General features: G+C 28.5%; 2 protein-coding genes across 2 annotated transcripts in view; both read left to right on the top strand.

The window, feature by feature from the left end:
- The first annotated feature begins 1,247 nt into the window (after nucleotides 1-1,247).
- LOC117177419 lies at nucleotides 1,248-12,969 on the top strand. The gene is made up of 7 exons (XM_033368090.1): nucleotides 1,248-1,522; nucleotides 5,028-5,204; nucleotides 5,335-5,734; nucleotides 7,205-7,398; nucleotides 10,028-10,342; nucleotides 10,430-10,564; nucleotides 12,552-12,969. Exons 1-7 carry the CDS (start codon nucleotides 1,328-1,330, stop codon nucleotides 12,624-12,626), a joined length of 1,491 nt encoding a protein of 496 aa, XP_033223981.1. The 5' UTR covers nucleotides 1,248-1,327; the 3' UTR covers nucleotides 12,627-12,969.
- Nucleotides 12,970-14,619: 1,650 nt separating this feature from the next.
- Nucleotides 14,620-24,514, top strand: part of LOC117176843 (ADP-ribosylation factor GTPase-activating protein 1) — an 18,169-nt gene continuing 8,274 nt past the window's right edge. Inside the window, exons 1-2 of the mRNA XM_033367184.1 lie at nucleotides 14,620-14,761; nucleotides 14,976-15,257. Of these exons, the coding sequence (XP_033223075.1) occupies nucleotides 14,702-14,761; nucleotides 14,976-15,257 (342 nt within the window). The 5' untranslated portion in view covers nucleotides 14,620-14,701. The remainder of the gene's footprint in view (nucleotides 14,762-14,975; nucleotides 15,258-24,514) is intronic.

The following is a 24,514-nucleotide window of genomic DNA, read 5'->3' as shown; positions in this document are numbered from 1 at the left end:
TTCTTTGAGCCACTTTACGTTAGGATCCATATTTTTTATTTAAATCGTAAAAAATAACATTGAAAATAAACAAATTAAATTTATGGAAAAACAGCACAAGTTGCAATAAAATGTTTAATAAAAAAATTGATTTTTTTTGTATATGATGCGCATTTTTTTTAATTTTAAAAAACAAGATAATGAAAATACGAGTATTTCAATACCAGTACATATTATGAATTGTAATAATATACATTTTTAGAAATTATAGATTTTTCATGGTAGCTGAGAATAAAAATTAGTACAAAATAAGGAGCAAATATTAAATTAAACATGAAAAATAACATTTGTATATTATTTTGCAGTATCTGAATAAGCAGTACCAGTCCGAGATGTAGAAATAAATATAATATACATTTGATATAATAGTGTTGAACATAGTGTACAAAAGTTCATGTTTTGGACAAAATCGAGTGCGAAGCACGAGATACGTGATGAGGAAATTATAAGAGGTCTGCGCACAAATTTGTGGGAAATACAAAGACTGAAGACGTGGCGCGAGGTAAATACATTATCGAGCGTAAAACGCGAGAACCAACAGTAGCACGCCCTAGATGCGCTCAAACTAGTGAGCCACGAGCAAGTTGTTGTTTTCCATGTTATTTCCCTTGTTATTTTCATCAACACAAGGAAAAAAATGAGATTTTCTGCTACAAATTAAATCCAGATTTTGTCCCATTTTTTGTTTGAAAGATTAGTTTGGCGTATAAAGAAATGTAAGCAAGAAAGTCAAGTAATAAATTGGAAATGGTTTAAAATATTAAGTAAATATCTTTCCGGTAGTATAGCATTTAAATTTTATTTAAGGCCGTGTCTAGGTTCATTGAAATTCGGTGAGCGTAGATGCCGTACACACTTTCTTTATTTATTTAAATTCAAAATTTACATTTCAAACCTTGGTACTCACACGTTAGGCAACATAAGAGGCAGTGCAGCCAACATGAATTATAATATAATTTCAAGTGAAAGAACGTTAACCGATTTTTTTTCATTCGAAATATGACTTATAATAAATCTTCCTTTATTGTTGTGACCTTTCATTTATTTTTCTCACTTTTGTATGTTTTTATTTTATTTTCCGTATTTATCTAGTGTAAACAGTTTTACCCTAGATTTTTCACTAGAAAAGAAGGAACGATAAATGTGACGCCTGTCGAGGAAATAAATCACAGCGAGTTTCCCATCTTCTTCGAGGTAATTTATGGAGGAATTAGTTCCGTTCCGAAATCCGAATTCCGTTGTTGTTTAGGCATTTTGTGAAAAAGTAAAAAATTGAAACTGAAACAGCATGTCTGAGGTCAACAACAGTGAACCTGTTAATGAAAGCTATTCTTTTAAATGGGGCGATTACCAGAATCATTTATCTGGAGTTGTTCGCCAGCTCCTCGAAGAGGATTGCATGGTGGATGTTACATTGTCTGCAGCTGGGGAACGCATTCACGCTCATCGCATTGTTCTTAGCGCTTGCAGCACTTTATTCAAAGTAAACATGAACAGTTTTCCCCTTTCAAAATTTCCTTTGAACCTTTATTCATAGGAAAATAAAACAATTCGACTGGACAAACATTTTCAACTTGTTTTGTAGGACTTCGTTTTTTTTCTTTTTATTTTCGCGTTCTATTTTTATCTCAAGTTCTATAATCCAGATTGTTGTTGCATACGTAAGGATCATATTCCATATTAAAACGATTAATATATACGGGTTCCTTGCACAATTGAATGTTTGGGTGCAATATTGTACAAAAAAGATCTGCACAATTGTATATTAGAATTGGGTAGTGTTTAATATTTTGCCAGAATTTACAATTTTGATATAATTGGAAATTTTAAGAATTTATTAAATTAAGGGCATGTGATACTCTTAGAAAATTGTCGATTTTACCAGTCTTAGGTTCCCCCGGCTTTTTTCCTAGGATAAGAAATATTTTGCCTTCAAAATCTGGGAAATGATAGCGAACATGCTAACGGACGTCCCCACACACTTTTTTTTGTGCTTTTTTTTTATCAAAAAATGTTTGATATTGCTAACAACGTGCGTGTATATTTCGAGGTTATGTGTGTTACAATTCACCCGAGCGTTACTTCCAAACTACACAATATTTTTGGCTGAAAACTTTGGACTTACAAATAAACACAATAACTAATCTCCCAGAATGAACCTTGTTTGCAGACAATAAAAAAAAGTTTATTTCATAAATAATTTCCAGATTATCGGAAAGGCAGATATGAAAAACGACGTAACCTCAAAATAATGCATAAAATTTTTATTTAGCACAATAATTTTTTTGTTATTATCCCTCAAAAAGAGTCCGGGGACATCCGTTATGATATTTTATAGCATCTACGAATTCAGTTTTTAAAAATTTTCATTTTTGTGGAAAAAAAAACAGGGGAAACTGTAAGTATCACATGCCCTTAAGGTACCATATAAAAAAAGTAGCGTAACGGTGTCTCGAAAATCTCGCAATCCCTGTTGTTGAAACCCAGGTTGGCTTCTTAAATAGTCTTGCGCGGTTATATTCAAACTTTCAAATGATCTAATACATTATTTTATAGAATTTTAATACAGTTTCAAAGAAGACTACAAATTTCTAAACAATTTTAGGTTGTGTTAGTTTTTTTTCCACTGAAATTAGCATTTTCCAACAAATATTATCAAGGATCACAGTTTTCAATAATGTAGATTATGTGAGAATTTTTCACCGGAAATAGGCACTTTTAATAACAAATTATTATATTTCATAGTTTTAAATATTTATATTTTTCAATAATTATTTACTTTTTTCGTTTTCTTGAGCGTTTTTTTTATAGGAAATTGATATTTGAAAACAAAAATCAGAAGATTTTAGAGGTTTTAGATGTTCCTAATTTTTTAACAATTTTTGGCTTAGCGTTTTACGGGTTTACAATAAAAATGGGGTTTTGAAAACGAAAGGCGTATTCAGGTTATAACATTTTAAATAGAAAATCGGTTATTTTAAACAAAAATCGAATAAATGATAAGTATCTAGAATTCAACAAATATTTACAATATTTGAATAATAATAAGTCGTATTAGCGCTTTTGCACCATTTGAAATAACTTTAACTTGTACCGTTTTTCGTCGGAAATTGATTTTTTAAAAGAAAAATTCAACGTTTTGACTCTTTCTATATATGAAAGGTTTGAATATTCATCTCTCTATATAGAAATTTCATCTTTTCGGTTAAAAATTAATTTTTTATTTTCTTTGTAAATAAAACTATTTGGCTTGAAGTTAAACTAATGCGTTAAAAGTGTTTTTTTGGTTGATTCATAATTTTAGTTAAAATTGTTCAACTTTAATCTTTCTTATTGCAAATTTAGATATTTTGTTATAAATTTTGTTTAATAAATCAATTTTTTAACTGAAAATTTAACTATTCAGTTGAAGATTCATAATTTTGGATGAAAACTCACTTCTTTGATTAACATTTTTACTATATTGGGATAAAAATCCCATTTTTCGTCGAAAATCTATATTTTAAACTGAAGATTTAACTATTCAATTTTTGGTGGAAATATGTTTTTTATTTGGAAATTCAACTATGTACTTGGATAAATGTTGAAACACTTCGTTAAAAATCCATTCTTTTTAAATTGAAGATTCATGATTTTAGTTGAAAATTGATCTCCTTGATTAGAAATTGAAATATTTGGTTAAGAATGCATATTTTTAGTTGTAATTTTTTTTTTTCACTGTAAAATTAAACTATTATTTCTGTTTCAATATTGATCTTTATTAGTAAAAAATTCAATTATTTGGTCGAAAATTCATATATTTTGTTGAAAATTCATCTTCTTAGTTGAAAATTAACTTGTTTTCGTTGGATATTTAACTATTTTGTTAAAAATTAAATTATTTTTGTTACTTAAGTTCAACTGTTTTATGTTTTAAATTAAAGTATTTTATGGTTGAAGTATCAACTATTGCACTTTTTTTATAAGGAATTCATCTTTTTTAGATGAACAGTCAAATACTTGTTTGGAAGATGAACTACATTGATCAAGATTAATTTTTTTGGTTAAAGATTCATCTATTTTGATTGAAAATCCAACTACTTGGTTGAAAGTTGAACTATTTTGATCAAAATTAATTTTTTTGGTTGAAGATTCATTATTTCATGTATCAACTTTCACGAATTATCAAAAATATGGTCCTTGCTATTCTTTATCATTTTAGATAATAAATATTAAGCTATACAGAAATTTTCAACTAGCAATATTTTAAAATTTCAATTTAAAAACTGCGCAGTGTATTAAAAATCTCCAAGTAGGTTCAGTAATTTTTGTAAAAGTAATAAGTTTTTCGACGCTTTGAATAATTTTTTTACTATTTCCAGCTTTGCTTCTAAGTGAACATATTTCAAATATTACATTTAAGCTTTAGTGTGTGTCAATTTTATTTTTAAAGCTATGATAATTTAACAATTTATAATAATTGAAAGAGCTGATAATTGTTTCATATATCTAGCATGAAAAATTAAATACTTCTAGATTTTAAAATTTAAATAGTAAAAAATTGCACAGATTCAAATTAATTAAGTTGTAAAAAATTTAAAATTGTTTGAATGCTTTTTACAGTAAAATATGATTATTTACATGATCTCAAGTTTTATTATTTTATTATTTTTTATTATTTGTAGGTTTTCAATCTTTTATTTCTTGTATTAAAAAGTTTGCAGTCTCAAGAAATTTATACTTCAATATTTCCAAAAAGTTTTTGAATTTAATTTAAGATAATGAGGGTCTGTAAATTTATTACGAGAAATTTTTTTATAATTTGCAAATCTTAGAACTAAAAAAGATTCATAAGATATGCGTTTTATATTTTTCAAATAGCAATTATAAATGGAAGATTTGAAGAGCTTAACATTCGATGATTTCTTATATAACTGCATACGATACTTCAAAGTTAATTATTTCTTTTCTAACAAAGAACATGAATATTTAAAAAATATGTTTTTCAGGAACTTCTCAGTCATGTGACGGACGATCACCCAACAATAATTTTAAGCGGCGTATCTGCTGAAGATGTCAGAGCAATTGTTGAATTCACATATCAAGGAGAAGCTCACGTTCCTGAAGAAAACATAAGAAATCTTTTGGAAGCAGCTCGTTTTCTAAAAATTACTGGTTTGATGGAGGTAAAACTTCAGACTCTAAACTCTTTTTTTTTTATAAACCTGATAAACTGTAATTGAAACTTACATCAGAATTGAAATCTGCATTAAAATCCAATGCATTGTGTCCTTTAAGAAAGATAATTTGTTTCAGTATGATGTTAACGAGTCGAGCGTAAAATCTAGAGATTCAAGTGAAGAAAACGCTGATTCTTTCACAGAATTAAACGAAATGGAAGAAGAAGTATTTGACGTTTTAGAACAACCTTACGATGACACGAACGAACAGTCGGAACAGAGTGCAACAGAGGAAAGATCAGGAGTGAAAAAAAGAAAGCGACGATTTCCCATGAAAAGGGAATACAGCGAAGATATGCTAGCCGCCGCTATTAACAATTTACGTGAGGGACAGACTTTAATCGAAGCTTCTACCAAAAATAATATCCCTCGTTCCACTTTGTATATGCGAGCGAAAGCATTGGGCATTCAGTTGAATGCTTCTAGAAATGAATATCCAGCCGAGTGTATGAGGGCAGCTATAAATTCTGTCATTGGTAATTTAAATATTATTATTTTCTTGACCTCGGATTCACCACACTTTTTGCATAAATTAACAAATTAGTTCAACTTTCAACCAAGAAGTTGAATTTTTAACTAAACAATATGATTTTCCAACAAAAGCAAGTAATGATTGATATTTTACCTAAAACAAAATGCAAATAAAACTAAACAGTTGTATTTTTAACCATAAAAGATTAAATTTCTACCAAAAGCGATGCATTTTTTACCAAGAACGATTTTTCAGTCAATAAAGAAAAAATATTATATCCAAAATGTTGAATTTTTAAGCCGAAGAGATTAGCTTTCAACGAAATAGTTGGATTTTCAACTTAATGTTTAAATTTTTTAAAGAAAAAGGTGAATTTTTGAACCAAGATGATTACTGTTCTGTCAGAAAGGACGAATTTCCAACAAAATACTTACTTTTTAAACCAAATAGTTGAATTTTCCTCAAACATTCCAATTTTCAGTTAAAAGAATTAATTTTTAACAAAAAAAAAGGAATTTGCAACTGAAATTATGAATCATCAACCCAAAATATGAATTGTTAAGAAAGTTGTTCAATTTTCAATCACTAAGTTGAGTTTTTATCCGGGAATAAATAATTGTCAACGAAAAATGCAACATTTGACAGTAAAAAAAAAACTATTTTCAAACAAAAAACAGTTGGATTTAGCTACAAAATACGAATTTTTAACAAAATACTTGAATCTTCAACTACAGCATATTGATTTTCAACCAAACAGTTGTATTTTTAATTAAAACAATTGATTTTTTTAATGCCATAAAAATACGTCATTTTCAAACAAATATAACAATTTTCTAGTTGGAATTCGAATTATCAACGGAACAGTTTAATTCTCAACCCAAAAATGTCAATTTTCATCAAAAAAGTTAATTTTGAACCGAAACAGATTATCTTCTAACTAGACAGTTGAATTTTCAAAACAACAAGACAAATGTCCAAAAAAGTAGTTAAATTTTCAATAAAAAAAAAGGTTAGTAAAAAATTTTTCAATCAAATTGATGAAATTTCAAGCCCGAAAGAATAATTTTTAACAAAAAAGTTGCATTTTCAACCAAGAAGCATGACTTTTTAACAAAATTGTTGAGTTTTTAATTAAATGATATAATTTTGAATCAGATAATATAATTTTTTTATTTAAAAAATGAATTCTTAACAAATTAATAGTACACTTTTCAGTCAAAAAGAGTTTGATTTTCTTATTGCGTTATATTAATTCTGTTCGCATTTAAGCGGAAAAATGAGAAAAAGCGGGAAAACTGAAGCCTACTATAAATAAATAAGAATTTTTATATACTAATTATTATTTAATAACATTTTAAATAAACACTATTTTTTATTTATACGCTGAACTCGATGACTGATTTTCTCATAAGTTAAAGAAAATCTGCTCGATATTCGTTTATTTGAATAATAATAAAAAAATCTTATTGTCTAGGTGGATCGAGTTTACAGCAAGCATCAGAAATGTTTGGTATTCCAAAAACTGTCCTCTGGCGACGAATGCAAAAAGAAGGCTACCATATTTTTCGTTCGGAAATGAAAAGAAGTTACGGCTCTGATAAAAGAGAAGCTGCTGTGGAAGCTTTGCAACGCGGAGAAAATCTCACGAAAGTTGCACAACAATATCAAGTAATTATGTTCTTGGATTATAATTAATTTAATATTATTTTATCGATATCCATGGCTTGGGCCCACGCCACTTTTGACACTATTTGACGTTTTTTTAGCGATGTCACTATTTTGCTATTGTTTTTAAAAAATGTCAGTAATGCCACCATTTCTTCACATTTGCTTTAAAAACATTTTTAAAGTTCTTCGATGATTGGCTAAAATAACATGTCTAAGTACAGGAATACGTTCCGGAAATAGCCCCAAAAGCTATATAGAAAACTTAATTTAAAATTCATCTGTTTCAGGGTATAATGTTCAAAAGAAATCTTTGATTGTTGAAGTATTTTTAATTGAGTTAAAAATCATCAATAAGATTTAATCACATTCAAACTTAAAATTGAACAACTTTCAGATAGCTAATTTAAATATTTGACAATATTTGAATGTGACTGCCTTCAACAATAAACAGTGAGAAATTAAAGCACTCATATTTTGTTAATCTAAAAGTTTTCTGTTTTGAAAACAGTTCAAATGAGAAATTTTTCTTAATTAATAGGAATTTAAATAGAAAAGATTCAACTTTGGAAAAGAATGAAGTTGAAATTAAGCAGAAAAGAATATTGACATTTTTTGACTTCGCACTAAAATAACTTATTAAAAAGTATAATCTACAAATTACTTTAAATTGAAAGACCTTGAAATAAAGTAAATCTTTCATTTTAATTTTAATTTTAAGTTGTTGAGTTTAATATTTTAGAAAGAAATATTTGAGACGTAGATCAATCCTTTTATTGAAGAATAAATAATTCAGATATGGGCTTCCGTAAAATTGAAATCTAATTTATTTTTAAATAATTCCAAGTATGTAGAAATTTCTTAATATTTTATTTAGTGGAAAACTTTCTGCAGAAATACTTTTTTATTACTTTCCAAAGACTTTATTCTTACATGATTCTTTTATGCATTGCAGTGCTTGAGAAATATTAACATGTACTTTGAAAAGATATAAAATAAATGGACGTCTACAAAATTCCGAAAATCTGGAGTATCAAAATTTGTAAAAATTGTTCTAAAATAAAAATTGTGTGTGTGTGTGTATCAGAAATAAGTAAGTAAAATATTTTTATGAAAGAAACAATTTTTTCAGTGTTTAATTTTTATAAATTATGCTGTGAATATTTAATTATTGTATTTTTAATAAATAAATTAATTGTTTAAGTTCAAGAATTTTAGCGAAGAATATTTTATAATATTAACTTGTAGTTTAAAATATAAAATACTGTACCTTTCAATTATTATAAGGTTATAAAAATATTGACTGCAATTTTTGGAAGATCAACAATATTAATTACACTTTCGAATGGTACAATGTATTCACATGTATTTATTTAACAAGTAAAAATACTAGCTTGTAGCTATTCAACGATAAAGAAAACACTTATGTTAATATTTGTATCTTCAGAAACTGCAAGTTGAATCCTTGTAAGAAATACAGGTCAATACTTCTTTCATTTAAAAACTACAAGTCAATATTTTTTACCTCAAATATGCAAGTCATTATTTTATCAATTTTATATATAATAAAAAATATTGATGAAAAATTGTAATAACTCTGGAAGTAATCAACATTTTTAAAGCTCTTTAGCTAATTTTAAAGTTAAGTCTTTATAGTATTTTTCTAAATTGTTAAGATATTTTTAGAATTTTTTCCCTATTTTTCGATTCAAAGATATTTCGGGAATAAATTTAAAAAATAGCTCAATAACTTACAAAACCACTATAGATTATGATTATTAGGAAAAAATTATATTTTTATTATAAAAATTAAGGAATTTTAGCAATAGTTAAAAAAAGTCGTTGAGATCATTTCTACCGTGACTGTACAAAATATTTCTGTAAAAAATATTTCATTAAAAAAAATATTCCATGTAGAAAACGTTTCTTCTCAACAATCGGATGGGAATCAATTGATCGTGTTTGAAGGACATTTATTAATTTGACTGGAATTAATTTCCAAATATTTCCTTTATCGTTGCAACAATTTTTTGTCAAAGTTTAATTTTTAGAAATCCAAAAATCTGTAAGTAATTAAAAATTATCAGTATAATTTTATCGAATTTCTTGATAATACTTTTGTTCCATTTTTGTATGACTTACAACTTTAAAAAACAAACAAAAAATGGGTGTGACAATTTCATTTGTGCAAGAATATAATTTGAAAATTCACAGGACTTTAAGCTAGAAAAAAGAACATTCAAGTAACTACATATTGTATATTATTTTATGTATTTTCTATTTTTTTCTTTGTTAAAAAAAATATGACTAATTTGAGTTCTTTATCTACAACTTTTACTGATTTACTCTGTATTTCTAAAGAAAGAACTTTGTTTAAATGTTATACGACTTGCATCACTTTGTGGTTTAAGAAAAAGAATACATACCACTATTTTTCTACTATTTTCCTAAATTTATGCCACTACTGACACTATTTTTTATTCTTGAAATAACTCCGCGCGCAGATAATAGTTCGAATAAAAACACGTGTATTTCCAATTTTTTTTATTCTATATCTATTCTCTATGCAATTCTTCTCTTTACAATATATTCGTTGAAAAATATGGTTTTACTCGTGTTTTTGACTTTGTAGATACCAAAGACAACTCTGTTTAGAGACAAGGCTCGTCTAGTCGACGAAGGCAAATTGCCTACATCTTTCTGGAAAAAAAGGAAAACTGAAAACGAATCGATTAAAAAATTCCGGCTAGAAGAAGCTGTTGCTGCCTGTAAAAGTGGAAAAATGTCGCAAGCAGCGGCTTCCGTATTATATCATATTCCAAAAACTACGATATGGAGACGTTTGCAGCAGCATAATTCAAAAATTAAATCAAAAACAGATTCTGCGGATCCTCTTTCGAGTGTGCAAAATAATATCGAAGGCGATGCCCAATTTACATACTGCGAGGTTATTTTTCTTTTTAAATTTACTGTTTAAAAAAAAGCCTTATTCTTGGTTTTGAAAGCGAGGATTCAATCAACTTTTAAATTACAGGTCGCTTCAGAAATCCCAGTGACTTACACAATTGAAGATAATGGCATCTCCGGAGAGCAGCAAGTTATAGTTTTCACGCCGGAAGAGGTCGAAGAACTCAATTTGGACGCTCGTACACAAATCATCATAAGTTCGGTAAGAAATTCGCATAATTATTTTTGAATTCTTACGAAATGTTGCTGTATTCAAGCCTGACAGTGAACTTGAACCCATGCAAAATATCGGGAATTTTTGGAGACCGGGAAAAATAGGCAAATGACCGTGAATTTATTTTTTACCGGGAATTTGACAAATTTTTATGAGGAAAATCTATCCAGTTACTTGAAATATTGCAAATTTCATAGCACATGGTGCACATTTGTGTAAAAAACGTTTTAAATTGAGCAAGGATTCTGAATCTGTTAAATATGAAAAATGTGAAGATTTAAGCGTTGAAAATTGAGCTGTTTGAATCCGAAAGCCTTAGTAGTTAGGCAATTTTAAATGTCCGATTAGAACTTTATAAATTATTTTCAATTTAAGAATAATTTTAAATTAATTGAATCACAATTGAACGCTTTTGTTCCATTTGAAATCCTATTCAAAAATTGATTCCGTCGAAAATATTCCATTATTAACCCGTTTAATTTGAAATTAGTAAATTAACCAAAAAAAATTGTAATATATTCAGTAATTTTACCATTTTAATTGAAAATGAGCAATTATAAATGAAATATTCAAAACTAAAAATGTGAAACTTAATTTGTTTGAAATAGAAAGTTTTAAATCGTTAACATTTCAGAGTGCTAAATTTAAAGTTTTTAAAATAATAATTCAACAATTGTTAATTTGAAGCGACTTAAAGTGAAAATAAGTATTTTAAAAAACGTTTCAATTTTCACTATTCTAATGTAAAAATAAAAATAAAATTCTAATGTAAATAAATTTTGTATTTAATTTTTTCTGTAATAGGAGAGAATTTTTTTTGTTTCTTACATTTTTATTGAGTTGAAGGCGGGCGAGTTTGGTAGTCTTAACATTTTTATTGAGTTTGAAATAAAAGAATATTTAATTTTTGTCCAATTTGCACAGGGACATTATGTATATTTTTAAAACTTTTATTTAACTGGAAAGGAGGAAATTTTTAATATTTTGTGAATTGGAAGAATTTTTTTAAACATTTGTATTGAGTTGCAAGAAGCAAATTTTTAATTCGCAATTAATAGAGTTGGAAGGGACGAAATTTTGTTTTTAATTGTTTATGAATTGCAAGAGGAATTTTTGTATCTTTAACATTTATATTAGATGAAAGGGGGAACTTTCGATTTTTAATTTTATATTGAATTGAACGTAGGGCATCTTTTAATTTAAACGTTTTTAATAATGTTCAAATTAATTATTTAAAAAATAATTATTTAAAATAAAATTTTGCAATTCAGCGGCATTTAATTTAAAATTGTTCAATTGAAAAGTGTTAAAGTTTTTATTCTAAACGTGTAAATTATAGACCGTTTGAATGACATATTTCAAATAACAAATTTTGAGCTTCTATTTTAAAAGTTTATAATTCAACAGAGTTTAACTTTGAATGCTTTAATATACAGTTCAGTTTTGATTCCTTCGAATAACAATTTTTCAGTTCCAAGAGTTCAAATTTTTTAAATTATAGTGACCCTGAATGTTTTCCTTAACTAAAACGGCCATTATGAAAATTTAAATTCTGCTTTAACGCCCAAAATTCCAATTTTTATGTTTTCATTTAAATAAAAAAATAAAAAAATCTTTTATTTTTGAAAGAAAAGGAAGGCAACCTCCAAACAGTCTTTCTTTTTTTCTTGTCTCGTCTCCTGTTTCTTGATTTTCATTTTTTTTTTTTGTTAATCATAGATTCAGTCAGATCTCAGTGAGAGAACTTCGGTTTCGCTTCGAAAAGGTTTCGTCTTAAAAAGGGCGCTAAATTAACATCGAAACGGGTAGAATTATTTAAATGTTATTTTATCACGATAAAAAAATAGAAACACAAAAAATACGATAGAAAATAAGAAGAAAGGGGATTTTGGGCATGCCATCTTTTCATTCCCTTTTTTATTTTGGTTAGATTCTTGTTTTTCTTTTTTATTAATTTTGAAATATATATTTTCAGGATTCAAATCAAGAATTTGTGACCAACTCCATGGCCGTCGAAGATGATACTAATTACAGTTCGAATAAAAGTTAACGATTTCTCAGAAGAAAGTAGTGATTAGGTAATTTGTTGAGGTTGTGATTTAAAATACGAAGTTTATTATATTTAAATTATTCCGGGGATTTGCATTATTAAATATATTGTGAATTTTTAGTTGACCCGTATTTTTTTTTTATTATAGTTAGTATGAATTATACTACATTTTAAAAGTATTAATTTATAAATTAGAAACGACTGATGTTAATAAACAATAAATTCTAACGCCCATATTGTTCGTCAGGTTGCGATATTTTTGTTCTTACTGTCCAGATGGTATTTTCTTTTTTTTTTAAGCGGGACGAATTTAGGCTAAATTAGATAAATTAGGTAAATAAAATATTTATGAAAACGTATTTATTTAATTAAAAATAAATCATTTTCGAAAACATCTTTTCTGGCATTTTAATTAATTCTGCTTTATAATTTTATTATTTTCTTTTGCTTATCAATTTTTATGAAATACACAGGGTGGCCGCTGGACGGAGAAATCGGAATATGATAGTGAATTTATTTTTTGACCTAGAATTTCACATCAATTTAAAGAATTTTAAAATGTCGCTTTGAGTACTGAAAAAAAAGAGTAGCGTCTGAAATTTACATTTTTTGGCAAAAAACGTTTCAAGCTGATCAACTGTAAATAAAAAATACTTCATGATTTTGTAAATTAAATTGTAACTTGAGTATCAATAATTGACCAATAATTAATTTGACAGGGCGATTTTTAATATGTTCAAAATTAAAAAGTTTACAGGTATAAACGTTCAAAATTGAACTGTTTCAATTCGAAAGCCTTCGAAATTAGATAAATGTAAACATCCGATTACAAATTTTAAAACTATTTTCAATTTTAAAAGAAGTTCGAATAATAGATTCATAATTATACGCTTTTATTCATGCATCAAATAGTTGATTGAATTGTTTAAAACAGAAAGCCTTGAATCGTTAAAACTTCAGAGAGCTACATTTAAACCTTGAATGTTGCAATTTTTATTGTTCTACTTTAAAATTGTTGTACTTGTAATTGAAATTGTTGAATTTTATTTTGATGTATGCATAAAAGTTGAACAATTATTATTTTATAAGATTTTCACGTATTTTAAGGGATATTTAGAAAAATGCAAACTTTTTAAAACAAAATGTTAATTTTCAAAGATTTTGTACAAAATGGTTAGTAGCTTTTCGAGCAATTTAAAAAGTTTCAAATAATACAAAATTGTTATTCAGATTTCTAGTAAAATTGAAAATTATTTTTTATTTTTAAAAATCAATTTTAAGAGAATATTTTTAAAAAGTTTTTATATTTTCAAAATTATTTTAAAAAATGTTAATTTTTTCAGGATTTATTAAGTATTAAAAAAAATTGTAATGCTTCTAACTTTAAATTTCTTTAAATTACATAGTTTAGAAAATTCAATAATTTTGTGATTCAATCTTGATTTTAGAACATTGGAAATGATAGCGTGCATTAATATTATTATTTTTTTGAATTTTTGAACTGTGCAATTTTCAACTGAAAAGGGTTAACAGCTTCCATTTTATACGTGTATAAATTATTGAGCGTTTGAATAAAAAAATGTAATCCTTAATTTTAAAAGTTTAAAATTCGAAAGAGTTTAAGTTTCAATAATTTTAAATAAAAAAAAGTTTTTAGTTTTCGAGTTGGAATCTTTAAATTCGAATGACGGTGTAAAATTTTTGTTAATCTCGATCGACTGAAACGGGCACCCTGAATGCAGTTTGTAAATGGTATAATGTTATTTCAAGATTAACAATAAACTGCAGATTATGAAGTATAATTTACAGTAAGGTATTTTGTGGAATTAAAAAATATAAAATTTTACTTGTTTTATTTTCAAATAAAATTACACGTCACACTGAGCATTTGCCGAGATTCTGAAAATAAACCAATGAGATGCAAGAACTTGAAGAAACTCGTGCTCTTATTGGTCGGTTCTTTTAAAACCACTTGTGACACTTGGCTTGGCTAAATAGTCGATGGCTGAGATCTGCTCTAGCAGCTGTGAAAAAATATTGCAATAGTTAAAGTGGAATTCCAGGCATAAAAAATCATGGCCAGCCCTCGAACTCGACGTGTTTTAGCAGAATTGAAACCGAGCGACGAAAATAATGTAAGTATATAATTTTCCCTTGATAAAAACTACCTGGAAGCCCTAAGACTCCAAAATGTAAAACTCTAGTAAAAAATGTGCTCAACGTCTTAACTAATCTTTATCATTTAAGCTTTTTCCCTTCCTCGTTTGTTTAGATTTTTGTATCGTTTAAAAACCCTTTTTGTTTATTAATAAAATTGACGAACTTGTTTCTAATTGCCTTCGTTTGCAGAGATGCTTTGAATGTGGGGCACATAACCCTCAATGGGTTTCTGTTACATATGGAATATGGATTTGCCTCGAATGCTCAGGAAAGCACAGAGGTCTTGGAGTTCATTTATCTTTTGTACGTTCCGTTTCGATGGATAGATGGAAAGATATTGAGTTGGAAAAGATGAAAGCTGGGGGCAACAGGAAGGCTCGTGAATTTTTTGAATCTCAGCCTGACTGGGACGATGCAATGACTATTTCTCAGAAATATAACACAAAAGCAGCTGCGCTCTATAGGGATAAGGTAATTACTTGTTTACTAATCAATTTTATTTTTATTCTTGTCTTCCATTCAATTATTAAAAATTGCATGGCGCCATTTTCGATTATTTCTCGAAGCTATCTCGAAACAATGTGAAACTATTGTCGGGAAACCCGTGCTCGTGATTGAATGAAGCTTTAATTTTTTACCATTAAAAAAACAAGTCTGAAAACTTCAGGTTTCTGAGAAATATAAGTTTATCGATTAAAATTAAAAATTACGTTTTCAATACTTATACTAATCTATCAAGTTTATACACTATACTTTATTAAAGAGTTCAATTTTCTAAAATATTAGCAATGAAATATTTGTAAATTTTATAGATTTTTAGAAACTATATTTTCAGCTAAAAAAAAAATTAAGCAGATATATAAAAAAACTACAATTTTTTCTCTTCTATTTCAATTCTAAAATCTGCAAATAATGTATGTATTTTTCCTTGAAACTATTAAAATAAAAAGGTTTCAGACTTACTTCATTGTTTAAGCGAAAATTCAGATTACTAACATTTTTCTAATGAATAATTCTTCGACTAAAATAGATATGAATTTTAAATCAAATTGGTGCACTTTTAACAATTAAATTAAATTTTTAACCAAAGGGGAAATAATTAAATTTTCAATAAAAAAGTTAATCTGCATGCAAAAAGATAAGTTTTCAAACAAGGCGATTTATTCTTTACCCAAAATCCGATTATTCAATAAAAATATGAATTTTTAACTAACAACAAAATTTTTCAAACAAATAGTTGAATTTTTAATAAAAAAATATCAATTTTCGACCAATAATGGAATAGTTAAATTGTCAATGGAACAAATTTATTTTCAACCCAACTGATGAATTTCCTACTAAAACGATATATCTTCAACTGGAATAGTTAAATTTAATACAAAAAGATGATCTTTTAACTAGAATAATAAATCTTTAACTGGAATAGTTGAATTTTTAACCAAGAAGATTAACTGCTACCAAAGCATTAATTTTCATCAAAATACACGGATTTCTGTTAAAAATGATAAATAATTAACAAACAAAAAAAGTATATTGATAATAAAAAACAAATTTTTAACAAAATATCTCAATTTTCAACTGAGGAAATAAAATTTCAATTGAAATTATAGATCTTCGACCAAACAAATTAATCTTTAATAAATGAGTAACTTTGATGAATTCTGAACGAAAAATGTTGCATTTGATATTTCAACCAAAGAAGATTTTAATTTTTATTCAAAAAACCGTTGAATTTAATACAAAAAACTACTCTTCAACATGAGTTGAATTTTAACTAATTAAGATTTTTCAGTGAAGAGAGAAAAAATGGCGAACAAATTTTTTTAATTTTGAAGAAAAAAGATGAAATTTCAACAAAGAAGATTAATTTTTTTACCAAAAATCACCAAAAACTATCAATTTTTAATGAAAAATATAACAGTTTTTTCATTTAAAACATTTATTTTCAAAACGAAAAAAAACTATGTAACAAAATAATTAACTACAGATATATAAAGCTAATTTTTCAAATAAAGAATCATTATTAGTCTTCTTTATTTGTTTATACTCTCTTCTTTTTACGGGTTTGAGAGTCGTTACACAATCATTACAAATATTCTTACAATCAAGCCTTATACTATCTTGCGAACCATTCGCTTCATACAGTCTTAAATTATTGTTCTTATTCCTAAACGCTTGCGACTTTGCCCTGGGCTTCCGTTTCCTCTTACCATTATCAATTTCAAATTTTGACTCTAGTTCGCAACACTACTTCGTAACTCTCCTTCTTTCGGAGTCATTTTTTGGCTTTTTTTCTACTATCCTGTGCAACTAGCTCTCTCTCTCTCTCTCTCTCAGATCTTCTAGCTTCTTCATCCATTCCTCCCCCTGACCATTTTCATTCAGAATCCATTTAATCCTCTCTTCTGTACTCTCCGCTCCCCCATCGTCCCCTGTACACATCTATAACACATGAAACCATGTTTCCTGCTCATACCTACACACTCTACACTCATTCTCTTCTTCATTCATCCAATACCTGCAACCCTCTCCCATTCTGAACCTTACTACTCTATTCCATTTGCTCTCCTTTTTAATCTTTTTCAGGTACTCTGGTTTCTCCTGCCCCTTAAGGGCATGTGATACTCAGAAAATTATCGATTTTACCAGTTTTAGGTTCCCTGGCTTTTTTTCTAGAATAAAAATATTTTGTAGTAGACATTTGGGAAATGATAGCGCACATGCTAACGGACGTCCACAAACATTTTTTTGTGGGTTGATTCAAAAAAGTTTTAATTTAGCAAAATGTGATTAATTTGCATAGCGTTTAGGAAATAGTATCGATTTTTTCAGTGTTAGATTATCCCGGCTTTTTCCGAGGATAAGAAATATTTTGTCTTCAAAATCTAGGAAATGATAGCGAACATGCTAACGGACGTCCCCGCACACTTTTTTTATACTTATTTTAAAAAAATTTGATTTTGCTAAGAACGTGTGTATATTTTGAGGTTATGTGTGTTAAAATTCTCCCGAGCGTTACTTCCAAACTACAAAATATTTTTGGCAGAAAACTTTGGACTTACAAATAAACATAGTAACTAATATCCCGGAACTAACCTTGTTTGCAGGCAATTAAAAAAGTTTGTTTCATCAATAATTTTCAAATTATCGGAAAGACAGAGATGAAAAACGACGTAACCTCAGAATAATGCATAAAATTTTTATTTAGCACAATAAATTTTGTTGTTGTTATTAACCCTCAAAAAAGAGTCCGGGGACGTCCGTTATGATATTTTATAGCATCTCCGTATTCAGTTTTTAAACATTTTCATTTTTGTGGAAAAAAAAACCGAGGGAACTGTACCCGATTGACCACACAACGAAGTATCACATGCCCTTAACGATTCTATACCAGCGGTTGTACCTTGAATCTGCGATTTTTTCCCATCTTTCCTCAGCTTGCTTTGCCTTCATCTCTTCCTCTATTTCCTCCCACTCTGTACCCCTTTCATGTATACCACATTCACGCCTTTTTTTATATCTCTCCTCCTTCCATTTTGAACGCCCATGTTACCCCTCCTCTCTTTATCCATGACCTCGCGGGCACACGCTTGTGCAATTTTGCTTCTCTCTCCCCTTCTTAGTTTCTCTTCGAAGTACCAGGCTCTTTTCACTTGCCTCACTATCATTTTTTCTCGTCCTATTTCTTCCTTTAACATATAACGTGGGCAACGCCAGCTCACTCCCAAAACCCATCTCAAAAATCGTTCATGCAAACTTTCTATTCTCTTGTGTTCTTTCCATCCCCATATTTCCACACCATAGCTTAACACTGGCCATACTAATACATCCAACATCCACACTCTCATCTTCCAATCGTTCTTGAACCTTCTTTTTCCTATACCCCATACTTGTTCCATTACTTTACTCGCGCATTCCATTCTCTTTATCACCTGCAGCTCGCTTCCTCCTCTCGTTTCGAACTAAAATCCTAAGTAGCAAAACTCACCAACCAACTCTACCACCACACCATTTATTTTCCATTCATACTCTAACCTACCCCTTTTATTTCTGAAACACATTATCTTGGTCTTGTTCACATTTATTGTTAAACCCTTTTCTCTCACATATTCTTCGAACTCTCTCATCAACAAGTTCATACCTCTTTCATCATCCGCTAATAGCACTACGTCATCTGAATATGCTAGTGAAGACAGTTTGCCCGTTCCTAATGTTGTCCCTCCTTTCCTTTTCATCATCAACTTCTCCTCTAAATCTGCGAGAAGAATACTAAACAGAAGTGGGCTCAAAGGACACCCTTGTCTGACCATAAGATCCTCCTGTTAACTGAGTCAAATGCTGCCTTAAAGTCTACAAACAATGCGACTAGCTTCCCTTTCTTCCGCGTATACTTCCCTTCTCTTCCACCTGTCTTTCCAACCTCCTTCTAAGCACTTCCGCATAAATTTTATACTCCACGGACATGAGTGTGATACTTCTATATTCCTCCACCTTTTTGCCTTCTCCTTTCTTAATGAACTGTACTCCCAGCCCTGTCTTCCACTTCTCCGGCCACCCTTCTCCTTTCCATACCTTGTTACAAATCCTCCACATCTCTTCCCTCACCCCTAATCCTCCATATTTCAGTGCTTCATTTTCCAGACCATCTTCCCCTGTTGCCTTGTTTCTTTTCAACCTTGCAATCGCCTGATTCACCTCATCCCTACTAATCTCGTTTTCAATTTCCTCGTCCTCATCGACCACTTTTCTTCCTTCTCCCTTTACCCTATATTCCACTCCTCCTAACTGCCCCATGAAGTGCTTCATCCACTCTTTTATTCCTATTTCTTCATTTATACCTTTCCTTCATCTTTTCCTATTTATCACTTTCCATCCCCTCCCTTCTTTTACCGCCTTCTCTACCTCTTCCATATACCTTTCTTTCTTCTTCTGTCTTTTCTCCTTTATCATTCTTTCGTGCTTCCTCTTTCTCCTGTTGAGTTCTCCTTTTTCCATTTCCCCTTTCCCCCATTTCCCTATATTCTCCTTCATCCTATCTTTACTTTCCCTGCATTCATTGTTCCACCAGCTTCTCCTAATCTCCTCTTCTTTTTTTCTCGGTCTCATCTCTTCCCTTACCTTATCTATTGCAGCTTTACGTTTTTCTAGCAGTGTGTCAACTCCTTCCTCTTCCCGACTTCCTCTCTCCTCGTTTTCTATTTTTCGTCTAAATTCTCTCAACTTTTCCTCCCCCCAAATTCCCATTTTCACTCTACTTTCTCTTTTTTCTCTCCTCTTCCCCTTACTGCCCTTTGATCCACCACGTTTCATTGTCGCGATTACCGGAAAGTGTTCTGAGTCTATCACGTTGCCCACTTCCATTTTAACCATCAGCCTCCTTATTCTTTCTTCTGCCAGAATGTAATGTATTACGGTGTCCCCTATACCCGCGTACGTATATTCACCTTCTTCATCCCCTCTTGTATTGCCGTTACAAATGAAGCATCCCGCCTCTCCCAGTATGTCCAGTAGCCTCCTACCCTCCCGATCCATTTTCTTTTGTTTCGATTTTCTTATAAGCACCTCCTTTTCTCTATCCCATACTTCTCCCCCTTGTTCCTCGGTCCAAGCATTCAAATCCCCTCCTATTAGGACCAGCCGCTCCTCTTTCTCCTCTGTCCATTTCCGTATTCTTCTCCATCCTCCCTCTTCTCTTCTTCTGTACACGCATACTACATCCACAACAACTTTTTTTAATTTTATTTTTCTAACCATTGTCCCCTCACTTTCTTCTGTATACTCTCTCTTTCCTTCCTCTACCACTAGTTCTTTTCTTACTCCTGACACCATGCCAGTCTCTCAAAAAAATTCCCTGACATTTCCAGTTTTTTCTAGCTATATAAAAATTCCCTGATATTTCCAGTTTTTTCTAGATATATAGAAATTCCCTGACAATTATAGGTGTTCCGGGTAGGTCTATAAGGAATCAAACATGAAACATGTTAGTGTAAAAATGTTTCTTATTTCTCAGAATTGTTATTCTTGATCCACAAAATGAAATATTATTTTCGAAACTTGTCCAATTATTAAAAATTGAATGGCGCCATTTTCGATTAATATCTCGAAATTACCTCGAAATTATTGTTGTCGGGAAACCCGAGTTTATGATTCCATGGAGCTTCCATTTTTTTCTCGCTTAAAAAAATGTCTAAAAACTTATGATTTATGAATAATGTAAGGTTATCTAATTAATGTATTCAATAATAATAATTATCAGAGAGCGGACGAGCGTAGTCTGAAGTTACGCACGGAGCGTAGCCTCGACTCCCTCGTTGCGGAGAACCATCGCAAGGGGGGAAGTGGTGGGAGAGCTGCGCGAACATTTGAATGTCTGTGGCTGTGATGAGAAGGCAGCACAGAGTAGAATGAAAATAAAATAAAGCGACAAATGATACGTTGTCATCAATGCAAATACAGGGTGGCCCCTGACCTGGAAATCGGGAATTGACAGTCAATTTATTTTTGGACCGGGAATTTGACAAATTTGTAGAAAATAAATCTGTTTAGCTTCGATTTCAACCATGTTTTAAATAATTAGCTAAACTGTTATATTTTTCAATTATGATATCATTCAGTTTAGAATGCGTAATTCGAAATTCTTTCACTTTAAAAATGTTCTATTTTAATTTTTAAGTGTACATTTTTATTTAAAGAATTGTAAAATGCAGTTTTAAACACTTAAAGTATAAAACATTGGAAATAGATCGCTTAGGATTAAAAAAAAAAAACATTTTTATTTGATAAAATTTGAATATAAATTAATTAAGAATTTTTTATTGAACTGTAATTTAAGTATTAAAAACTAAATAATAATTGATTTTACAAGTCGATTCGGAATCATTTCACAATTTTAGAATTTCCAGATTTAAACTTTAAAAATTATACTGCTTAAATTAGAAAGTCTTGTTAGTTAGACAAATGTAAACGCCCGATTGAAACTTAATGAACTATTTTTATTTTAAAAATAACTTGAAAGTAATATATTCGTAATTAAAGGCTTTAATTAAATTTCAAATATTGTTTCAGTTTAAAATATTCCATTTTCGAACCATTCAATTAGAAACTTTTTAATTCAGAAAAATAACAATTATTTAATATTTAGAAAATTTTAACTGTTCATTTAAAATTCGTAATTACAAATCAAAAACACACAACTAAACAAAAAGCTAAACAAAAAACTAAACTTTGAGTAAGTTCAAGAAATATTTAGAAGTTTAAAACAAATTAAAACTTAATTAAATAAGAAAATGTTTAAGAAGATTTACGAAACTATGAAAAATGAATGTGGAAAATTTTAAGCAATTTTTTTTTTTAATTTGTCATAATTTTTTAGAAAGATTTAGAAAAAATACGAATCATTTTAAAAGAAATTTAGAAGTTCTTAAAAAGTATCAAAAATAGTATAAAATTTGAAAAACGTAAAACAACATTCATATTTTTCAAGATTTTGAAATAAAATTTGAAAGTGTTTTAAGGATTTTTAAAGTATTTGAAATAAAAGTAATTTAACTTTTAATTCAAGAACTGTTCAGGTTATACTATTTAAAATATACTATTTACTATTAATTTATAATATAAATTAATAGTAATATTAATTAATATTAATAGTAAATTTTTGAAAATTTTTTAATTCATTGATTGATTCTTTAATTTAGAGCATTGAAAATGATAACGTGAAGCGCAGTTTCTCTCAATATGTATTTAATTTGAAATGTCTTTTCGGCACCGTTTTATTTCATTTCAGGGTTGTCGTTTCAATTGATTTATTTATTGACCGGCAATTTTGTACGTTTTTTCAGACCGAAAAATATAAATCCACCTTATCATTTTTAATGCTCTTAATTAAAGAATCAACCAATGAAATAAAAAATTTTCATAATTAGACTATTTTAGGAAATTTTAAGCTAGAAACATTAAAAGTTGAACAATTACATTTTTTTATAACCTGAACACTTCTTAAATTAAAAGTTAATTTTTTTTATTTTAAATACTTAAAAAATCCTTGAAACATTTTCAAATTTTATTTCAAAATCTTGAAAAATCAGAATGTTATTTTACGTTTTATAAATTTTATATTATTTTTGAAACTTTTTAAGAACTTCTAAATTTCTTTAAAATTTCAACAATCATTTTTCATAGTTTCGTCAATCTTTCTAAATCTTTTTAAACATTCTCTTAAATTAACTTTTCAACATAAAAAATCATTTTCAATTTTCCTACGAATCTTAAGGAAATGTGTTTTAATCTTTTACAGCCCTTCACAATTCTTAAAAATCTTCGAAATTATTTGAAATCATTTCAGATGTTTAATTAAGTTTGATTTTTTTTTTAAACTTTTAAATATTTCTTGAACATACTCGAGTTTTTTCTAATGATAGCAAGTGTTAAATGGTTATTTATACATAACAATTCAATAATTTGAGTAATAAATTTAATTTTTTTAAATAGAGTAATTAAAATTGTACATTTTTCTTAATTCAAAAATTTCAAATTGAATGGTTTGAAAATGGAATATTTTAAACTGAAACAGTATTTGAAATTTAATTAAAGCCTTTAATTACAAATATTTTAGTCTAAAGTTATTTAAAAATTAAAAATAGTTTATAAAGTTTCAATAAGGCATTTACATTTTTCTACCTAACAAGACTTTCAAATTTAAACAGTTTAATTTTTAAAGTTTAATTCTGGAAATTCTAAAATTATGAACTGATTCCGAATCGTCTTGTAAAATCAATTATTATTTACTTTTTAATACTTAAAGTACAGTTCAATTAAAAAATGATTAGTTAATTTATATTCACATTTGATCGAGTAAAAATGTTTGTTTTATCCTAAACCATCTATTTCAAACATATCTAATGTTTCATTTTTTAAGTCTTTAAAACTGCATTTTACAATTCTTTAAATCAAAATGTACACTTAAAAATTAAAAAAGAACCTTTTTAAAGTGAAAGGTTTTCGAATTACGCATTCTAAACTGAATGATAGCCTAATTGAAGAATATAACAATTTAGCTAATCAATTAAAACACGGTTGAAATCAAAGCTAGACAGATTTATTTTCTAAAAATTGGTAAAATTCCTCTTCAAAAAATAAATTCACTGTCATTTCCCGATTTCCAGCTCCATGGGCCACCCTGTCATTGCATTTATGACAACGTATCATTTGTCGCTCTATTTTCTTTTGATTCTACTCTGTGCTGTCTGCTCATTACAGCCACAGACATTCAAATGTTCGCACAGCTCTCCCACCACTTCCCCTCATGCGACGGTTCTCCGCAACAAGGGAGTCGAGGCTATGTTCCGTGCGTAACTTCAGACTACGCTCGTCCGCTCTCTGATAATTATCAATGGAACAAAGTTGCTTTGGAACTTTGATATGCAAAATTTAATGTGTAGACTTTTGAAGATTTCGAAAATAAAGAAACTTTTTCAGAATCTTAAAAGGTTTAAAATACTAAAGAAATGTCAAATTTCTGGGAAAATTAATAATAATTTCTAATTTTGAAAAATAAATTGTAAGAGAAAAATACAGATTAAACAAAATTTTAATTACATATTTCCTAAAATTTTAAAAACATTTTTGGGTTTTAAAAAGACTCAAAATTCATTAAAAATTTAAAACATTAAAAAAAATGTTCATAAATTTACATTGGGACCCTTCACAAAATACGTCATATATTTTTCAGG

Source organism: Belonocnema kinseyi, chromosome 7, assembly GCF_010883055.1.
Source record: "Belonocnema kinseyi isolate 2016_QV_RU_SX_M_011 chromosome 7, B_treatae_v1, whole genome shotgun sequence".
Classification (NCBI taxonomy): Eukaryota; Metazoa; Arthropoda; class Insecta; order Hymenoptera; family Cynipidae; genus Belonocnema; species Belonocnema kinseyi.
This window is presented reverse-complemented; position numbering and strand designations above follow the sequence as displayed.

Bases quoted from the DNA above. Each gene is read 5' to 3' on its own strand.
- LOC117177419 (XM_033368090.1), top strand. From the start codon at position 1,328: ATGTCTGAGGTCAACAACAGTGAACCTGTTAATGAAAGCTATTCTTTT. The intron at 1,523-5,027 runs GTAAACATGAAC...TATGTTTTTCAG, and splicing joins CTTGCAGCACTTTATTCAAA to GAACTTCTCAGTCATGTGAC. The intron at 10,343-10,429 runs GTTATTTTTCTT...TTTAAATTACAG, and splicing joins CCCAATTTACATACTGCGAG to GTCGCTTCAGAAATCCCAGT.